At 31.5% G+C, this 12843-nt stretch overlaps 2 protein-coding genes and 1 long non-coding RNA gene across 5 annotated transcripts; 1 reads left to right on the top strand and 2 right to left on the bottom strand.

Annotated features, from left to right (window-relative positions):
* Positions 1 to 48: 48 nt before the first annotated feature.
* LOC128890441 (uncharacterized) lies at positions 49 to 1065 on the bottom strand. The gene is made up of 3 exons (XR_008460612.1): positions 738 to 1065; positions 501 to 640; positions 49 to 414 (listed from the first exon to the last, which is right to left on the bottom strand). It is a non-coding gene; the product is annotated as an uncharacterized LOC128890441 (long non-coding RNA).
* A 7246-nt stretch (positions 1066 to 8311) lies between these two features.
* LOC128890420 (AP-3 complex subunit mu-1) lies at positions 8312 to 10499 on the top strand. The gene is made up of 9 exons (XM_054148887.1): positions 8312 to 8528; positions 8693 to 8877; positions 8954 to 9188; positions 9273 to 9432; positions 9516 to 9629; positions 9701 to 9880; positions 9960 to 10118; positions 10197 to 10247; positions 10321 to 10499. The coding sequence occupies exons 1-9, from the start codon at positions 8494 to 8496 to the stop codon at positions 10453 to 10455; spliced, it is 1254 nt and encodes a 417-aa protein (XP_054004862.1). The 5' UTR covers positions 8312 to 8493; the 3' UTR covers positions 10456 to 10499.
* A 140-nt stretch (positions 10500 to 10639) lies between these two features.
* LOC128890425 (transcriptional adapter 1-like) lies at positions 10640 to 12804 on the bottom strand. 3 transcript variants are annotated; one of them, XM_054148895.1, is made up of 6 exons: positions 12491 to 12804; positions 12208 to 12244; positions 12115 to 12141; positions 11932 to 12045; positions 11339 to 11851; positions 10640 to 11036 (listed from the first exon to the last, which is right to left on the bottom strand). In XM_054148895.1, exons 1-6 carry the CDS (start codon positions 12559 to 12561, stop codon positions 10905 to 10907), a joined length of 894 nt encoding a protein of 297 aa, XP_054004870.1. In that variant the 5' UTR covers positions 12562 to 12804; the 3' UTR covers positions 10640 to 10904. The 3 variants fall into 3 exon arrangements, with proteins under 3 accessions (XP_054004870.1, XP_054004868.1, XP_054004869.1); XM_054148893.1 differs by having other exon boundaries at positions 11932 to 12141; positions 12491 to 12800; XM_054148894.1 differs by having other exon boundaries at positions 11932 to 12141; positions 12675 to 12761.
* Between the last annotated feature and the right edge of the window lie 39 nt (positions 12805 to 12843).

Genomic DNA, 12843 nt, shown 5'->3' with positions numbered 1-12843 from the left:
TCAATTATTCCGAAGATATATAAATATATAGCCTACATATCTATTTATTTCATTTCTATATATATATTACAATTTAGATGAAATATTTTACAATATTTTATGTTTGATTCATTCTATCAGCTTTGGAAGCTATTACATATATATTGTATACTAATAATCTATAGAAATATTGTTCTTTGCATTTTGTTTCCTGTGTACAAATCGATTCAGATTGACTGAAATTTTGATTATTTCCAAAATAAACAATTTATTTCTCGACATACATTTAGTTGTAATTTTTACCGATCGTATGCTTCATTTACCGACTGTCTACAAAGGCGAATTGTGGTAAAGCGCACTCTATATCTGAGAAGAGTAACGCTGGTAAACATATTCAATCGAAGCATCGAACTTGGAAATTAATAAATGTAATAACTGCAAAAAAGTAGCATTAGTCGTACTATTCCAAAATTAGGATATTCGTATTACACAAATTTTTCGATCGCTTTATATTAACCTACCTGAACCCACATGATAAATATATTTTTATATTTGTAAAATAGTAACGGTCGTGATTCTTTAATTACTGTGTCCGACGTCTTCATTGTTTCGCTGGGATGCTATCATGATCCATATATGTAGTCTGTTACGATTGATCCTTCTTGACGTTGAATATTACGATATAATCAATTAGGTTATTCTTAGGTTATTTAACGATGAAAACTACTGATTTATTTAATGTATAGATCTGCACAAACCTCTTGATAATCGCTGCTAGTTTCTTGAAATATCAGTAAAAATGATGTTTCCCACGATGCTATAGTAATCTGACTTCTTTCTTCATTTAAAATGATCATGTCCTTTGTCCTCTTGATAACCGCAACTACTTTCTTAAAGTAGAGATGTCACTTTTTATAACGCAATAGTGTTCACGCTAAAGGGTTAAGTCATCGATATCCTACGAAACAAGTGATTTATATTGTACTTGATAAAGGGTAGGAAAAAGCCGATAAAGTTGTCCTAATAAATGATGTGTCAGTTTTATGTGTAACTACATCAAAAGGATTAGTGATTGGAAATCGATTGTAAATATCTATCGAAATCAGTAAGGTTAGTGAACATAAACAAAGTTGTCCCTCGCTGTTAGATCAACGAATGAAAAGAAGCATCTTTGAAATTACGTGCATAAACGCAGACAAGGATAATAAAAATTACTTTTTAAAATATGCAAGATATTTTTCGTAAATGAAAATATATTTCCATGTTACACGATCGAAAATCAAGGTATCGATTCATATCGAATGATTCTTTGTCGTCATGTCATACATCGAGGCTAAAGTCAAATCGAATACGAAAAGAATAGAAAGGAATGGAATATTATGCATAGTAATAATAATTTAAGAGTAAATTAAATTTTGATTTGTAATTTTCGTCCTTATTTTTCATTTCTTAGCTTTAATTTCAATTCAGAAGGATCAGAAATTCTATTAAGAAATGACAGCCAATCATGTTTAGCGTTACATTTAGATATTCAAATCTCATTGGTCGAGCACCCACCACCCACTAACTGGTGGCGCGAACGCGAGAAGAAGGCGTCCTTCTTGCCCTAGCAATTGAATTGAGCAGACGTGTCGATCCGAGGGTTGATCCGCAAATTAATAGGTAAGCATAATTAATTAATCGACATCTGATTGTTCTTATTTCAGCCCTGTGTCACTGCTTATCAGTATTCTAATATATTAATACTGTTGTTCCTTAACTGAATCGGTTTTGTTAGAAAAAGATTGATTTCGCACTTTCGATCGTTCCGTTCTCCACCATGTACCAATTGATATACGTTCGTATATCAACTTGTACTGTGGCAGTATGTCTTTCTGAGTTATTTTATCGAATTCTGCTACTTTGTTAACATTAATTTGTTGCTTAGCTATTGCACAAACACATATTTATTGCAATTTTGCTTCAAATTGGAATTCTTGTATGTTAAAGATTCTACGTTATGAATCTGGTCAACCGACGCTGACGCCATGACTGTTAAATATTCTCTATTTCAACTACAATTTGTTCAAACATGGAACGGCTAAAAAATTGCACAGCTTGTCAGAGGAAGCAGGAGAACAGGTAATATTGTCTTTAATCACTAGATTTGCACAGATGAAATAATAGTAGACTAAATTGATAATAATTCCTTTTCATTTCTGTAATATTTCGAACTAATAATTTCGAACAAATTGTAACACAAAATGGCGGAACTACTAGAAGCTTCGAATATTTGCTCTTTCACATTCAAAGCTTCGAATATTTGCGCTTTTACATCAGAGTTTCCGAGATTGCATTTTTACTTTATTTTGCTATATTTTCTAGACACTTTGAACATTTATTAAGCTTCACATTTTTATAATTTATTATAAATTTGTGACAAACATAAAAAATTGAAGTTACAAATTTTTCCCACATTTAGATCGCTTTGATATACAAGTAAAAAATTTATAATTTTGAAAATTTAAACTATTATTTCCTATATTTATTATAAAATTGATGAATTTTATGAATTAATCCATTTTTACTTCTTTTTACTATAGTTTATAGAAACTTTGAATATTTATCAATCTACACCTTGTAATTTATTATACATTTTTAACAACCATAAAAAATTAAAGTTAACAATTTTTTCAACATTTAAATTGCTTTGTTATACAAATAAAAAATTTATAATATTGCAAATTGTCAAAATTTTTGTAAATTTGATTTCCATTTGATAAATTTAATGAATTCATCCATGTTTACTTTTTTTTTAACTACATTTTATAGAAACTGAACATTTATAAATCTACATTTTCTTCTAATTTATTATAAATTTTTAACAAATATAAAAAATTAGAGTTCAAAGTTTTTTCAACATATAAATAGCTTTATTTTAAAAACATAAAATTTATGAATTTGCCTTATTCGAATAACAATTATGTATCATGTTATATGTTATAATATATATTATAACATTTATAATTTTTTAGTTCAATATCTCTTTTATACATGTATTTGTATATTATTCTACTATTCCAAATTTTAAGATTTAAAACAATCTAATGCATTACTTATCTAAAATGAAAGTCTATTTTCGTTTTTAACGAATTAAAATTATTACTGCTGTAAATTTGAAAACGTATTAGTAATTCATGTAACATGTTGCAGGTTTTGTACATCGTCAATCAGCAGCACTCCGACATTCGCAGAGGTACTCCGAACATCGAATGTTGCAGAGCTTCTCTGATGTTGATCGAATGTTGCTGAGCTACTCCGATGTCCATCGAATATTGCTGAGTTACTCCGATGTCTACCGAATGTTGGTGAGCTACGCCGATGTCCTGTATGAAGACAACGGTTGGTGAGTCTTATGCTTTTTGGTTCCTCCGGTCCCTAATCATGTCGTAGGACGAAAGGTTCGAATCGACACGGGTGACTGGTTGTATACGTTGTCTTTGGCGAGTATAGTGACCGCGGGTATGCATTGCATAGCATACTCGTGAGTAGTAGGATTTCTTGTTTTATTTATTAATTTAGGCTAGGCTCTTCTTGTACTCGCGTTTTCTATTAATGACATGATAAATTAATATTCCTTTATATCACAATTATTTCTTTATACTCATGGTTGAGAGAATATTCATATAGATATTTATCAAATAAACAGTTGTAAGGATATAGTAGATTTTTTCTATATATTTGAAGTATAAATTCAAATATAATTTTTATATTTTAAGTATACATTTCTTGCATTAAAATTTTTCGTTTATGTACAAGAAGAATGCTTCGCGATGGGTTGATTTCTAAGTCAAAGTAACACGATTTGAACACTTTTGTACGTTCCTTAAAAATCTACTTTGACATTTGAATCACCTGAAAGTAAATCAATATTCATCTTAAATTTTCAGAATAAATTCTATAATTGCAATCTTTTTTATAATCTTTTAAATAATTCAATTTTGATTACAGTAATTATTCTTGGTAATTCAATTTTTCAATCTTAATTCATGCCCAGTTTTCGCTGTAAAATTTGTATAAATTAAAAGTCGAGTCATTTTTTACTGAAAATAAAATAACGCAAAAGGATACGATACTAGATCGCTTAGATTTACTAATTATTCTTTTTCGTGAGGATTTTCAGGTTTAACGCTTGCGTGTACGTTGTCTAAGCTCATTCACGTGCCCAGTTGCTACTTGGATGAGCGAAGGCAATGGGCACGATGATATAGTCTTTAATAATAATAATAATATATGTGGCGACTGACTCTGCGCTAACGTCTCGTGCACGACGTACTTCCACATGTGTGTGTGTGTGTGTGTGTGTGTGGTTAGGATGTGGAATTGCGTCGATTCAATAATTTCTTACAACATACAAATGATACGTTCATAACTTTCGATTTCTATTATTATTCTTTGCAATGAAACATCAATTGCTTAGTATTAACCATTCTTTAAATTTTTATTGAATTCCTTGACAATTATTTCCATTACTATATATACATATACATTGCATATACAAGAATATAAACAAAAGTAGCTTCTCAGTCTTATATACAAAATAAAAATAGTAAATTGCTGATGAACCTATATAGAGTTATCAATAATTGCATCAGTCTAAAGCATTGCATATAAATATTATTATTATATTACATAATATTACATTTAAATATTGATATATACATATTACATATACGCAATGGTCGCTAGCCTCTGTCAGTCGATTTCAGGAACTGGTACGTACCTTTAGAGTGTGAATGTTTTGTATGGTATCCTCGGGTGTCGGAGGTGTCCCGGGACATCTCCCTAGTTTAGGTCGCGCCCGAGAGCCTTGATTGAGAATCGTTGAGCGTGTGTGTTGGTGTGATTGTTTTGGCATTTTTAAATATAGGGTTAGGTAGGTAGGTAACTTAACTTGTGGTGTGTATGTTAAATCCCGGTAGGTAGGGTCCAGGGCAGATCTCGTCACGTTAGTTTGAGTAGGTCGCGCAACGGTTGACGGATCTGTTACTGTAGGTGGATTCGAGGAATCGTTGCAATGACGATGCAAACGGAGCTTCTTTCCGTTTGTTTTCGAATCTGCTCTCGATTCCTTGGGTCTCGACTCTTTGAGTTGTTGCTTCGCGGTCGCGGTCGTGATCAGTAGGGTAGTTCGAAACGCTCGTTCCCTCGAGGTTCTAGACGTGTGGTTCACCGGGTTGAACGTCCACGTATTGCACTGAACCTCGACCCTAGCTATAAGTTTTAGATGGGACAATGCGTCCGAAGAAAGAAGAGAGGCCCTGACAAATTGTCACAAGAAAGGGCTGCAACGAATGGGTCTCCATCTTCGGATTCGAAGATGGGGAGTCATTACTATTACTTTTTTTGTCACTGTACTCGCCTGTAGTTGTAGTAGTTGTAGTTTGTTTAGATGGGTCATATACCCCAATGTGGAAGCTCATCATCCAGTGTCAATTGGGCAATCGCGATTTTCATTAGTGTTGCGAAATGGAAATATGAAACGCGTTCGTATTTAGAGTTGTTTTGATTGATTAGAATTTTTCGCATTTTCTTTCAGGGTAGTGTTGCGAATAAAAAATCGACCGCGAGTGCTATTAGTGTTGCGTATGATTTATCGTGTTCGTTTTGACACAGTATTTAGAGCCAATGTAGCTTTTGATTAGTATTTTTCGCGGTTTCTTTCAGGGTAGTGTTACGAATGAATATTCCAACCGCGATTGCTATTAGTGTTGCGTATAATAAATATTTATCGCGTCTGATTTTAAAAGTAAATTCTCGCGTTTTTTATTAGTATTTCGACATATAAAAAGCCCAAAATTTGACACTGACTTGCCTGAGAATCACCAAGCAGCCAAACTAGCTGCGAATTACGATTCTCCGCAGCCTGAGATGGCTGCACTAGATTTTTAGTTAGGGTTCCGTATTACTTGGTGTACGCGATTTTTTTCATTTTATACTTAATAGATTAATATTTCGAAAAATTATACACCTCCCGATTGCTTTTGATTAGTATTTCTCGCGTTTTCTTTCAGAGTAGTGCTGCGCATAAACATTGATCGCAATTGCTTTTACTGTTGCGACTGATAAATTGCGTCCGATTTGAAATAATTTACATATTTTCAAGTAGTATTTTTCGCGTTTTCTTTCAGAGTAGTGTTGCCTATAAACATTAATCGCGTTTGCTATTAGTGTTGCGTCTTATAAATCGCGATCAATTAAAATTCACTTTCACGGTTTTAGTTAGGGTAAGTAACCCAAAAATGGTTCAATCACGGATTTTTTTTTAATGTATCATTAATGAACAGTACTATGTTTCTTCTGTTACAGATGGCATACTATAAGTTGAGGCATTTAGTGCCTTATCTCCCTGCATGCTCACGATTATTGGAGTAATTGGACAGACTTAACGTCTCATAAATTATGATTAATATTTCTTACTTTATGTTTCAGGTATCATCGTGGGATTAATGAAGACAAGGAACTGAGAGCATTTGAAAGTCTCTCGTTTCCATCTATAGTTCTGTATTCCATAGGTCTTCTTGCATTCCTTCCTATAATCCGGTTTTCCATAGTTCTTACCTATGGTCTTCCTCTATTTCTACTCGTAATCTGATATTCCATACTTTCTTCCTTTTTTATCTTTACATGTATGTATTTGTTTTTACAGTTTTCATTTGTTTATATGTGTTATTTATGTGGAGGATAAATACTCTTCAAAGTTACTTATACAAATTGGTCATGACCAAAAATATATTCATTACAAGGTGTTCATTTTCGTTTTAGGCGGTTAGTTTTGAAGGAATGTGGTTCATTACTGCAGTAATGAAAATTGTCCAAGTACGTTTACAAGGCAGAAAATTTGTATTATCTTCTTTTGAATTTCGATGTCTTCCGAATTTATGGTTGCTTTGTTGAGTTGGTCTGTTTTCTTCTACTACTAGTCATGTTGTCTACAATTCCACATCAAAGCCAGGCGATTGGGATGTAGCACGTCCTAATCTTTACTTCATATGCCCAATTCTGTTGCCACAGAGCTCTCGATGTCTTCTGAATTTATGGTTGCTTTGTTGACTTGGTCTGTTTTTTTCTACTACTGGTCATGTTGTCTACAATTCCACATCAAAGCCAGGTGATTGAAATGTAGTACGGCCTGATCTTCATCGTATATGGCCAATTCTGTTGGCACAGAGCTGCACAACCGGCCTGCGGTAGTTGTTGTCTGCAGGCTGTGGCCAACAATTATCGCCGGAGCAGTTCGATGGTGGCGAAACGATGTGGCTAGTTTCGCTGCCATGATTAGAATGTTGGCGAAGGGTGCCCCGGTTCGCCCTTGTTTACGCCAGAGGATGCCACCGTGGGGGTTTTAGTGAGTATCAATCACACATATTCCCGTTTTTCGCAAAAAACGGTGGTATGAAAATTTCCCCCACGTTGAAAAAAAAAAAAGGGTTTCTGTATGCAGCAACCTCCACGTGGTGAGACCTGGACACTCTATATTACTTGAGTATGTAATTGTTAATTGTGTCGTCAAAAGGACCCTAATGACTAGACTGCGGATGTTTATGCATTTACAGCAAGTAGAAAATTGGGAAAATGTATGGGGATATACACGAATCCAAAAATATACAAAATACCAACAATAAAGTACATGTTACATTGTTCAGAATATAAGACGTACTTCTTGAAATTTCAAATTATCATCTATATCTGTGAAAATATTAATTTCCATAGACATCCACAGTCTATTGATAACTTTGTCGATTGCATACCAAATAATATGAGCTAATCGCTGCAATGTTTCTTGTTAACGTATTATTTCTATATCAAATATTGACTTTTAACAATCGCGACTAATACTTATTTATTGTCAATGGATTTGGCTTATACATATGTTTATAGACCAATCATAATTTCTATGAGGGCAACACGTTCAACGTTTTAGTTCATTTCAATTCATTCTGTGAAATTTAATTGCATATTTATATTGAATTTAAAATCTGCGAAGAGAATGAATTACTGAGTATTATTTGGGTGCAAAGATCGTAGTGTAAATAAAAGTTATTGAAATATCTTAAAATAACAACAAAATATTTTTTCTTTTTTTTTTAAACATGAAATCCGAATAATACATATTCTTTTTGTAGTTACATTCAACATTGTATAAACTGGTAACATAAAAACTTAGAATATAAATTTCTTTTAAAACTTCACGTTTATTGGTTAAACATCACCCAATCAAAAATAACCTTTACGTAAATTCCTCACGGAATTGGCCGATTTCAGTTTACTTGTCTATTATCAGCTTCCTCTCGTAGGAATGTAGCTCTTCTCCATCGGTGTAGGTAGTATAGACTAGTATAGAGTATAGTAATCAGTAGTAGTATATTTGATATACGCATGGGTATGTGTCAAGTGAATCTAAAGTATCGAAACAAAATTAAATTGACATATAATTCTGAATAGTGTTTTGTGTCAGACACTCTGTTTTAAAAAATGATTCACAGTCTATTCATTATCAACTCCTCAGGGTAAGCATTACATTCTAAAATCGAAAACAGATGTGATATTTGACAAGTACTTGGTTAGAAACATATAATGTCTATTTATCATAACATACGTTTCATAAAAGCAGTTTTGCTACTGAAATATCTTTACAATTTCATGAAATAAAAATACTGAAATTTATATTTAGAGATGTATTTATGGAAAAACATTGGAAAAGTGCTGTTGCAAGATCGCTCTGTGACTATTTTTTTGATCAACAGCGAAGAGTTTTATCTCCTGAAGATACACCTCCTGTAATAGCAACACCCCATCATTATCTTATTAGTATATATCGGTGTAATATGTTTTTCGTTGCAGTATGTATGACAGAAGGTAAAAATATATTCTAAATATTAAATAGCAAGTTGATGTGATTGATACGTATATGAATAACATTTTTATGTTGTAGTTCCACCATTATTTGTAATAGAATTCTTACATAGAGTAGTGGACACATTCGAAGATTATTTTAGCGAATGTACAGAAACTATTATAAAAGAAAATTACGTGGTTGTATATGAACTATTGGATGAAATGTTAGACAATGGCTTCCCATTAGCTACAGAATCTAATATTTTGAAAGAACTTATTAAACCACCCAATATATTAAGAACTATTGCAAATACTGTTACAGGAAAGTCTAAGTAAATATTTTAATTATCTATTGATAACAAAAGATGGCATTTTATATATCCTTATCTAAAATTAATTACATTTTTGTACCACAGTGTTAGTGCAATATTACCAAGTGGTCAACTATCAAATGTTCCTTGGAGACGTACCGGTGTAAAATACACAAACAATGAAGCATATTTTGATGTTGTAGAAGAAGTAGATGCCATTATTGATAGAACAGGAGCAACTGTGTTTGCAGAAATTCAAGGATATGTGGGTTGCTTGTAAAATATACTTGATTTTTATTTTGATGCATTGATAAAAATAATGTCTTTAAAATATTATTGAAATTTTAGATTGACTGCTGTATAAAATTAAGTGGAATGCCAGACTTAACACTTTCGTTTATGAATCCCAGATTATTTGATGACGTCAGTTTTCACCCTTGTGTTAGATTTAAACGATGGGAGGTATGAGTAAATAATGGTTCAATTAAATTCATCATTTATATAACTAATACATGTATATGTCTTTTTTACAGTCAGAACGAATATTATCTTTTATTCCACCAGATGGCAATTTTCGTCTTCTTTCTTATCACATAGGATCACAAAGTATTGTAGCTATTCCCATATATGTAAGACATAATATTAGTCTTAAAGAACCAGGAGGTGGTAGATTAGATATTACTGTGGGACCAAAACAAACTATTGGCAGGACTGTATGTATTTCTTTTTTAAGTTTTATATATTTTACAATTTAAAACATAATGTATTGGTATGACACTATGTATATTTTAGGTGGAGAATGTCACATTAGAAATTCCTATGCCCAAAATAGTACTGAACTGTACTTTGACTCCAACTCAAGGAAAATACTCATTTGACCCTGTTAGTAAAATACTGTTATGGGATATTGGAAGGATAGATGTTTCTAAACTTCCAAATTTAAGAGGCTCGGTATAATAGTTATAATGTCAAAATTTACAACCTTTAAGCACATATCTAGTAATTAAATATATAAAATTATTTTTCTAGATTACTATCCAAAATTCTGCTAGTGTATTGGAGTCTAATCCTGCAATTAACGTATGTATGGTTAATAATAATTGTGATATATAACATTAAATTAAAAAATTACTATATCATGTTCATGTTCTAGGTTCACTTTACAATTAATCAATTGGCAGTGTCTGGCTTGAAAGTTAACCGATTAGATATGTATGGAGAAAAATATAAACCCTTTAAAGGTGTTAAATATATTACCAAAGCTGGTAAATTTCAAATAAGAATGTAAATAAGCAATGTATAAATATGGAACAAAATATTTTTCATATCATTTCCAAGGCTAATTATTCGTTTTATAATTTATGAAAGCGCAGATAATTAAAAATAACAAATTGAAAAATTCTTGTAAAATATGTTAGAATAGTTCTCTTATTCACAAATATTGAACTTTTATACGAAAGCAGAGCATAATACTCTTCCTAGTAAATCTTAATCACACTTTACTGTAAACTATTATAAATAAAGGTACCTCTTTAAGTGAAAAATTTTGATTTTTAAAGCTATTAAAAGAACTTTAGTAGGATATAGTAATATGACTTCAGTTTTTTAAATTTTATTACCAAAGTATATTTCGTAAAAAACATCATAAATAATACATGCAACTTTTTAACATCCATTCTAATACTTAATATTTAAATGATTCATCTTAAGAAATAGTTTATTTACAATCATTGGTACTTATGTTATAGTCTGTTGACATACTAGTTTTTTAGCTTCAAAATCTTCCCATGTTGGATGTGTAGCATATGTAAATAAACGCTCCATATTAGTGGCATAAATGGTATGATTGCTAACAAGATTTTTGTACATCTGTTTGAAATAGAAGACAAAGTATAAAGTATGAAACATCATTTAAGTGTATCAGAGATAGGCAGAATTTTATTTTAATAATAAATGATGAATACAAAAATTTGTTTAGGTAAATTTTTCAAAACAGCCATTGAGATAAATTTTTGTCATTAGAGGTGAAACAACTTTTTATTATGTTTTATTCATCATTCAAAGTCTTTATGTAGATGTTACATACAAACAACATCTGCACAGTATCTCCTTTCTCAATTTTAGAGATACTTTGTGGATGTCCCTTATTAGTAAGTTATCTTTTTTCCTACCTTTAGTGTATGCTGTAAATCAGCTGCATTAACTGGTTTCAGTGGAGGTGGAATAGTCTGAGGAGAGCATGCATAGGCAAATGCTGTAGCTTGTTCTGCCTCTTCAAAATTTGGTTTTATGCAAGGTACTTGACCATAAGGATCTATTATTTCTGTTGCAGTACGGTCTGATGATCGTAATATATAAGTGGAATTCCGTTTCCATGAACTAGGTACTGGTTCTCCAATATTGCAAATGAAAGAGTTATCTCTTACTGTGTATCCCTTTCTCCTTGTAAATATTGCTGTTAGTATATTTTTCAAAAAAATCTGAGTAGCAGCTATAACTATATGTGCTGTATTCTCTTCTGCACCATCCATATTATTTTCCCATGCTGCAAGCATCAATCTGGCTAAAACAAAAGTTCTGTCTGGCAACACAAGCTCTTGTGCGCTAGAACGATTTGCTCCAATAGGTTCATCTCCAACAGGTGATGATGTTTGGCTTAATACTTCAACATACATATCTGCTGGCTAAATATCAAGTACAAGAACTTTTATTTTGTTTATGGAACATTAAAAGTTAGTTTCTTGATATTAATTGTTATACAAACCTCAAAATTTGATTTGTCTGTTTTGTATTTACGCTTTAATCGCAGTCTTTTCTCTTTTATGGCTTTGTCTCTATCTACTTTACGAGTTGGTGTAGCAGCAGCTAAACCCCTGACCTTGTTAAACAAACACAAAAGAAATTCATTATGAAGATGAACTTGGTCTTCTGTCATAATATTCCTTGCCTCGCAATCAAATTCTTCTTTGGTTGTCTAAAATAATATTTCGTAAATAATAACGTTAACGGTCGCATAAAATTTCACAATAATATTACATACTTTCATCTGAAACCAGAGCTTCATCTTTTCAAAATACCTGTCAACAAGAACAGCTTATCAATATAATAATTTTTCTGAAGAAAATGATTTTGTAGTAAATAAACAAAGATCTTTCAAATAAAATGGTAACATTTTAAACAAAGAAAAATAAAAAGACTATACTGTTTAAAATTGACTTGTTAAGCTTGCATTGAATTCTGAGTAATTAAAAAGTAACCTATACTTATGTCTTAAGCTTTCAATATAATTTTTATTTATTTCTTAAATTTAAAATACGTCTTACACTTTTGCGTTTTCTCCAAGCGATGCAACGAGACTTTTTCTAGCTAAATTTAATTCTTTTGATGTTGTCATTTTTTAATTACAGTTTAGATCGAATAACCTATGTTATTGATTCAATTGTATTTTATGAATAACGATTCAAAATTTTGTTTTAATTTATACCGTGGTATTTTTAACTTAATTACATTATTGTTTTTATTTGTCTCCCATAGGACTTTATATAAAAGATCTACAATATTTTCACATATCTGTACATATTCAAACTTCTCAATTACAATCCCTCTACTGACTGCCATGTTGATTTGCAAATACATTTTTTGCAAAATGAAATAACAAAAATACGTCTTCAAAGTA

This window comes from Hylaeus anthracinus, unplaced genomic scaffold (genome assembly GCF_026225885.1).
Source record: "Hylaeus anthracinus isolate JK02 unplaced genomic scaffold, UHH_iyHylAnth1.0_haploid 12000, whole genome shotgun sequence".
NCBI lineage: Eukaryota > Metazoa > Arthropoda > Insecta > Hymenoptera > Colletidae > Hylaeus > Hylaeus anthracinus.
Note: the sequence above shows the minus strand (reverse complement) of the source record. Positions and strands in the feature narration are given on the sequence as shown.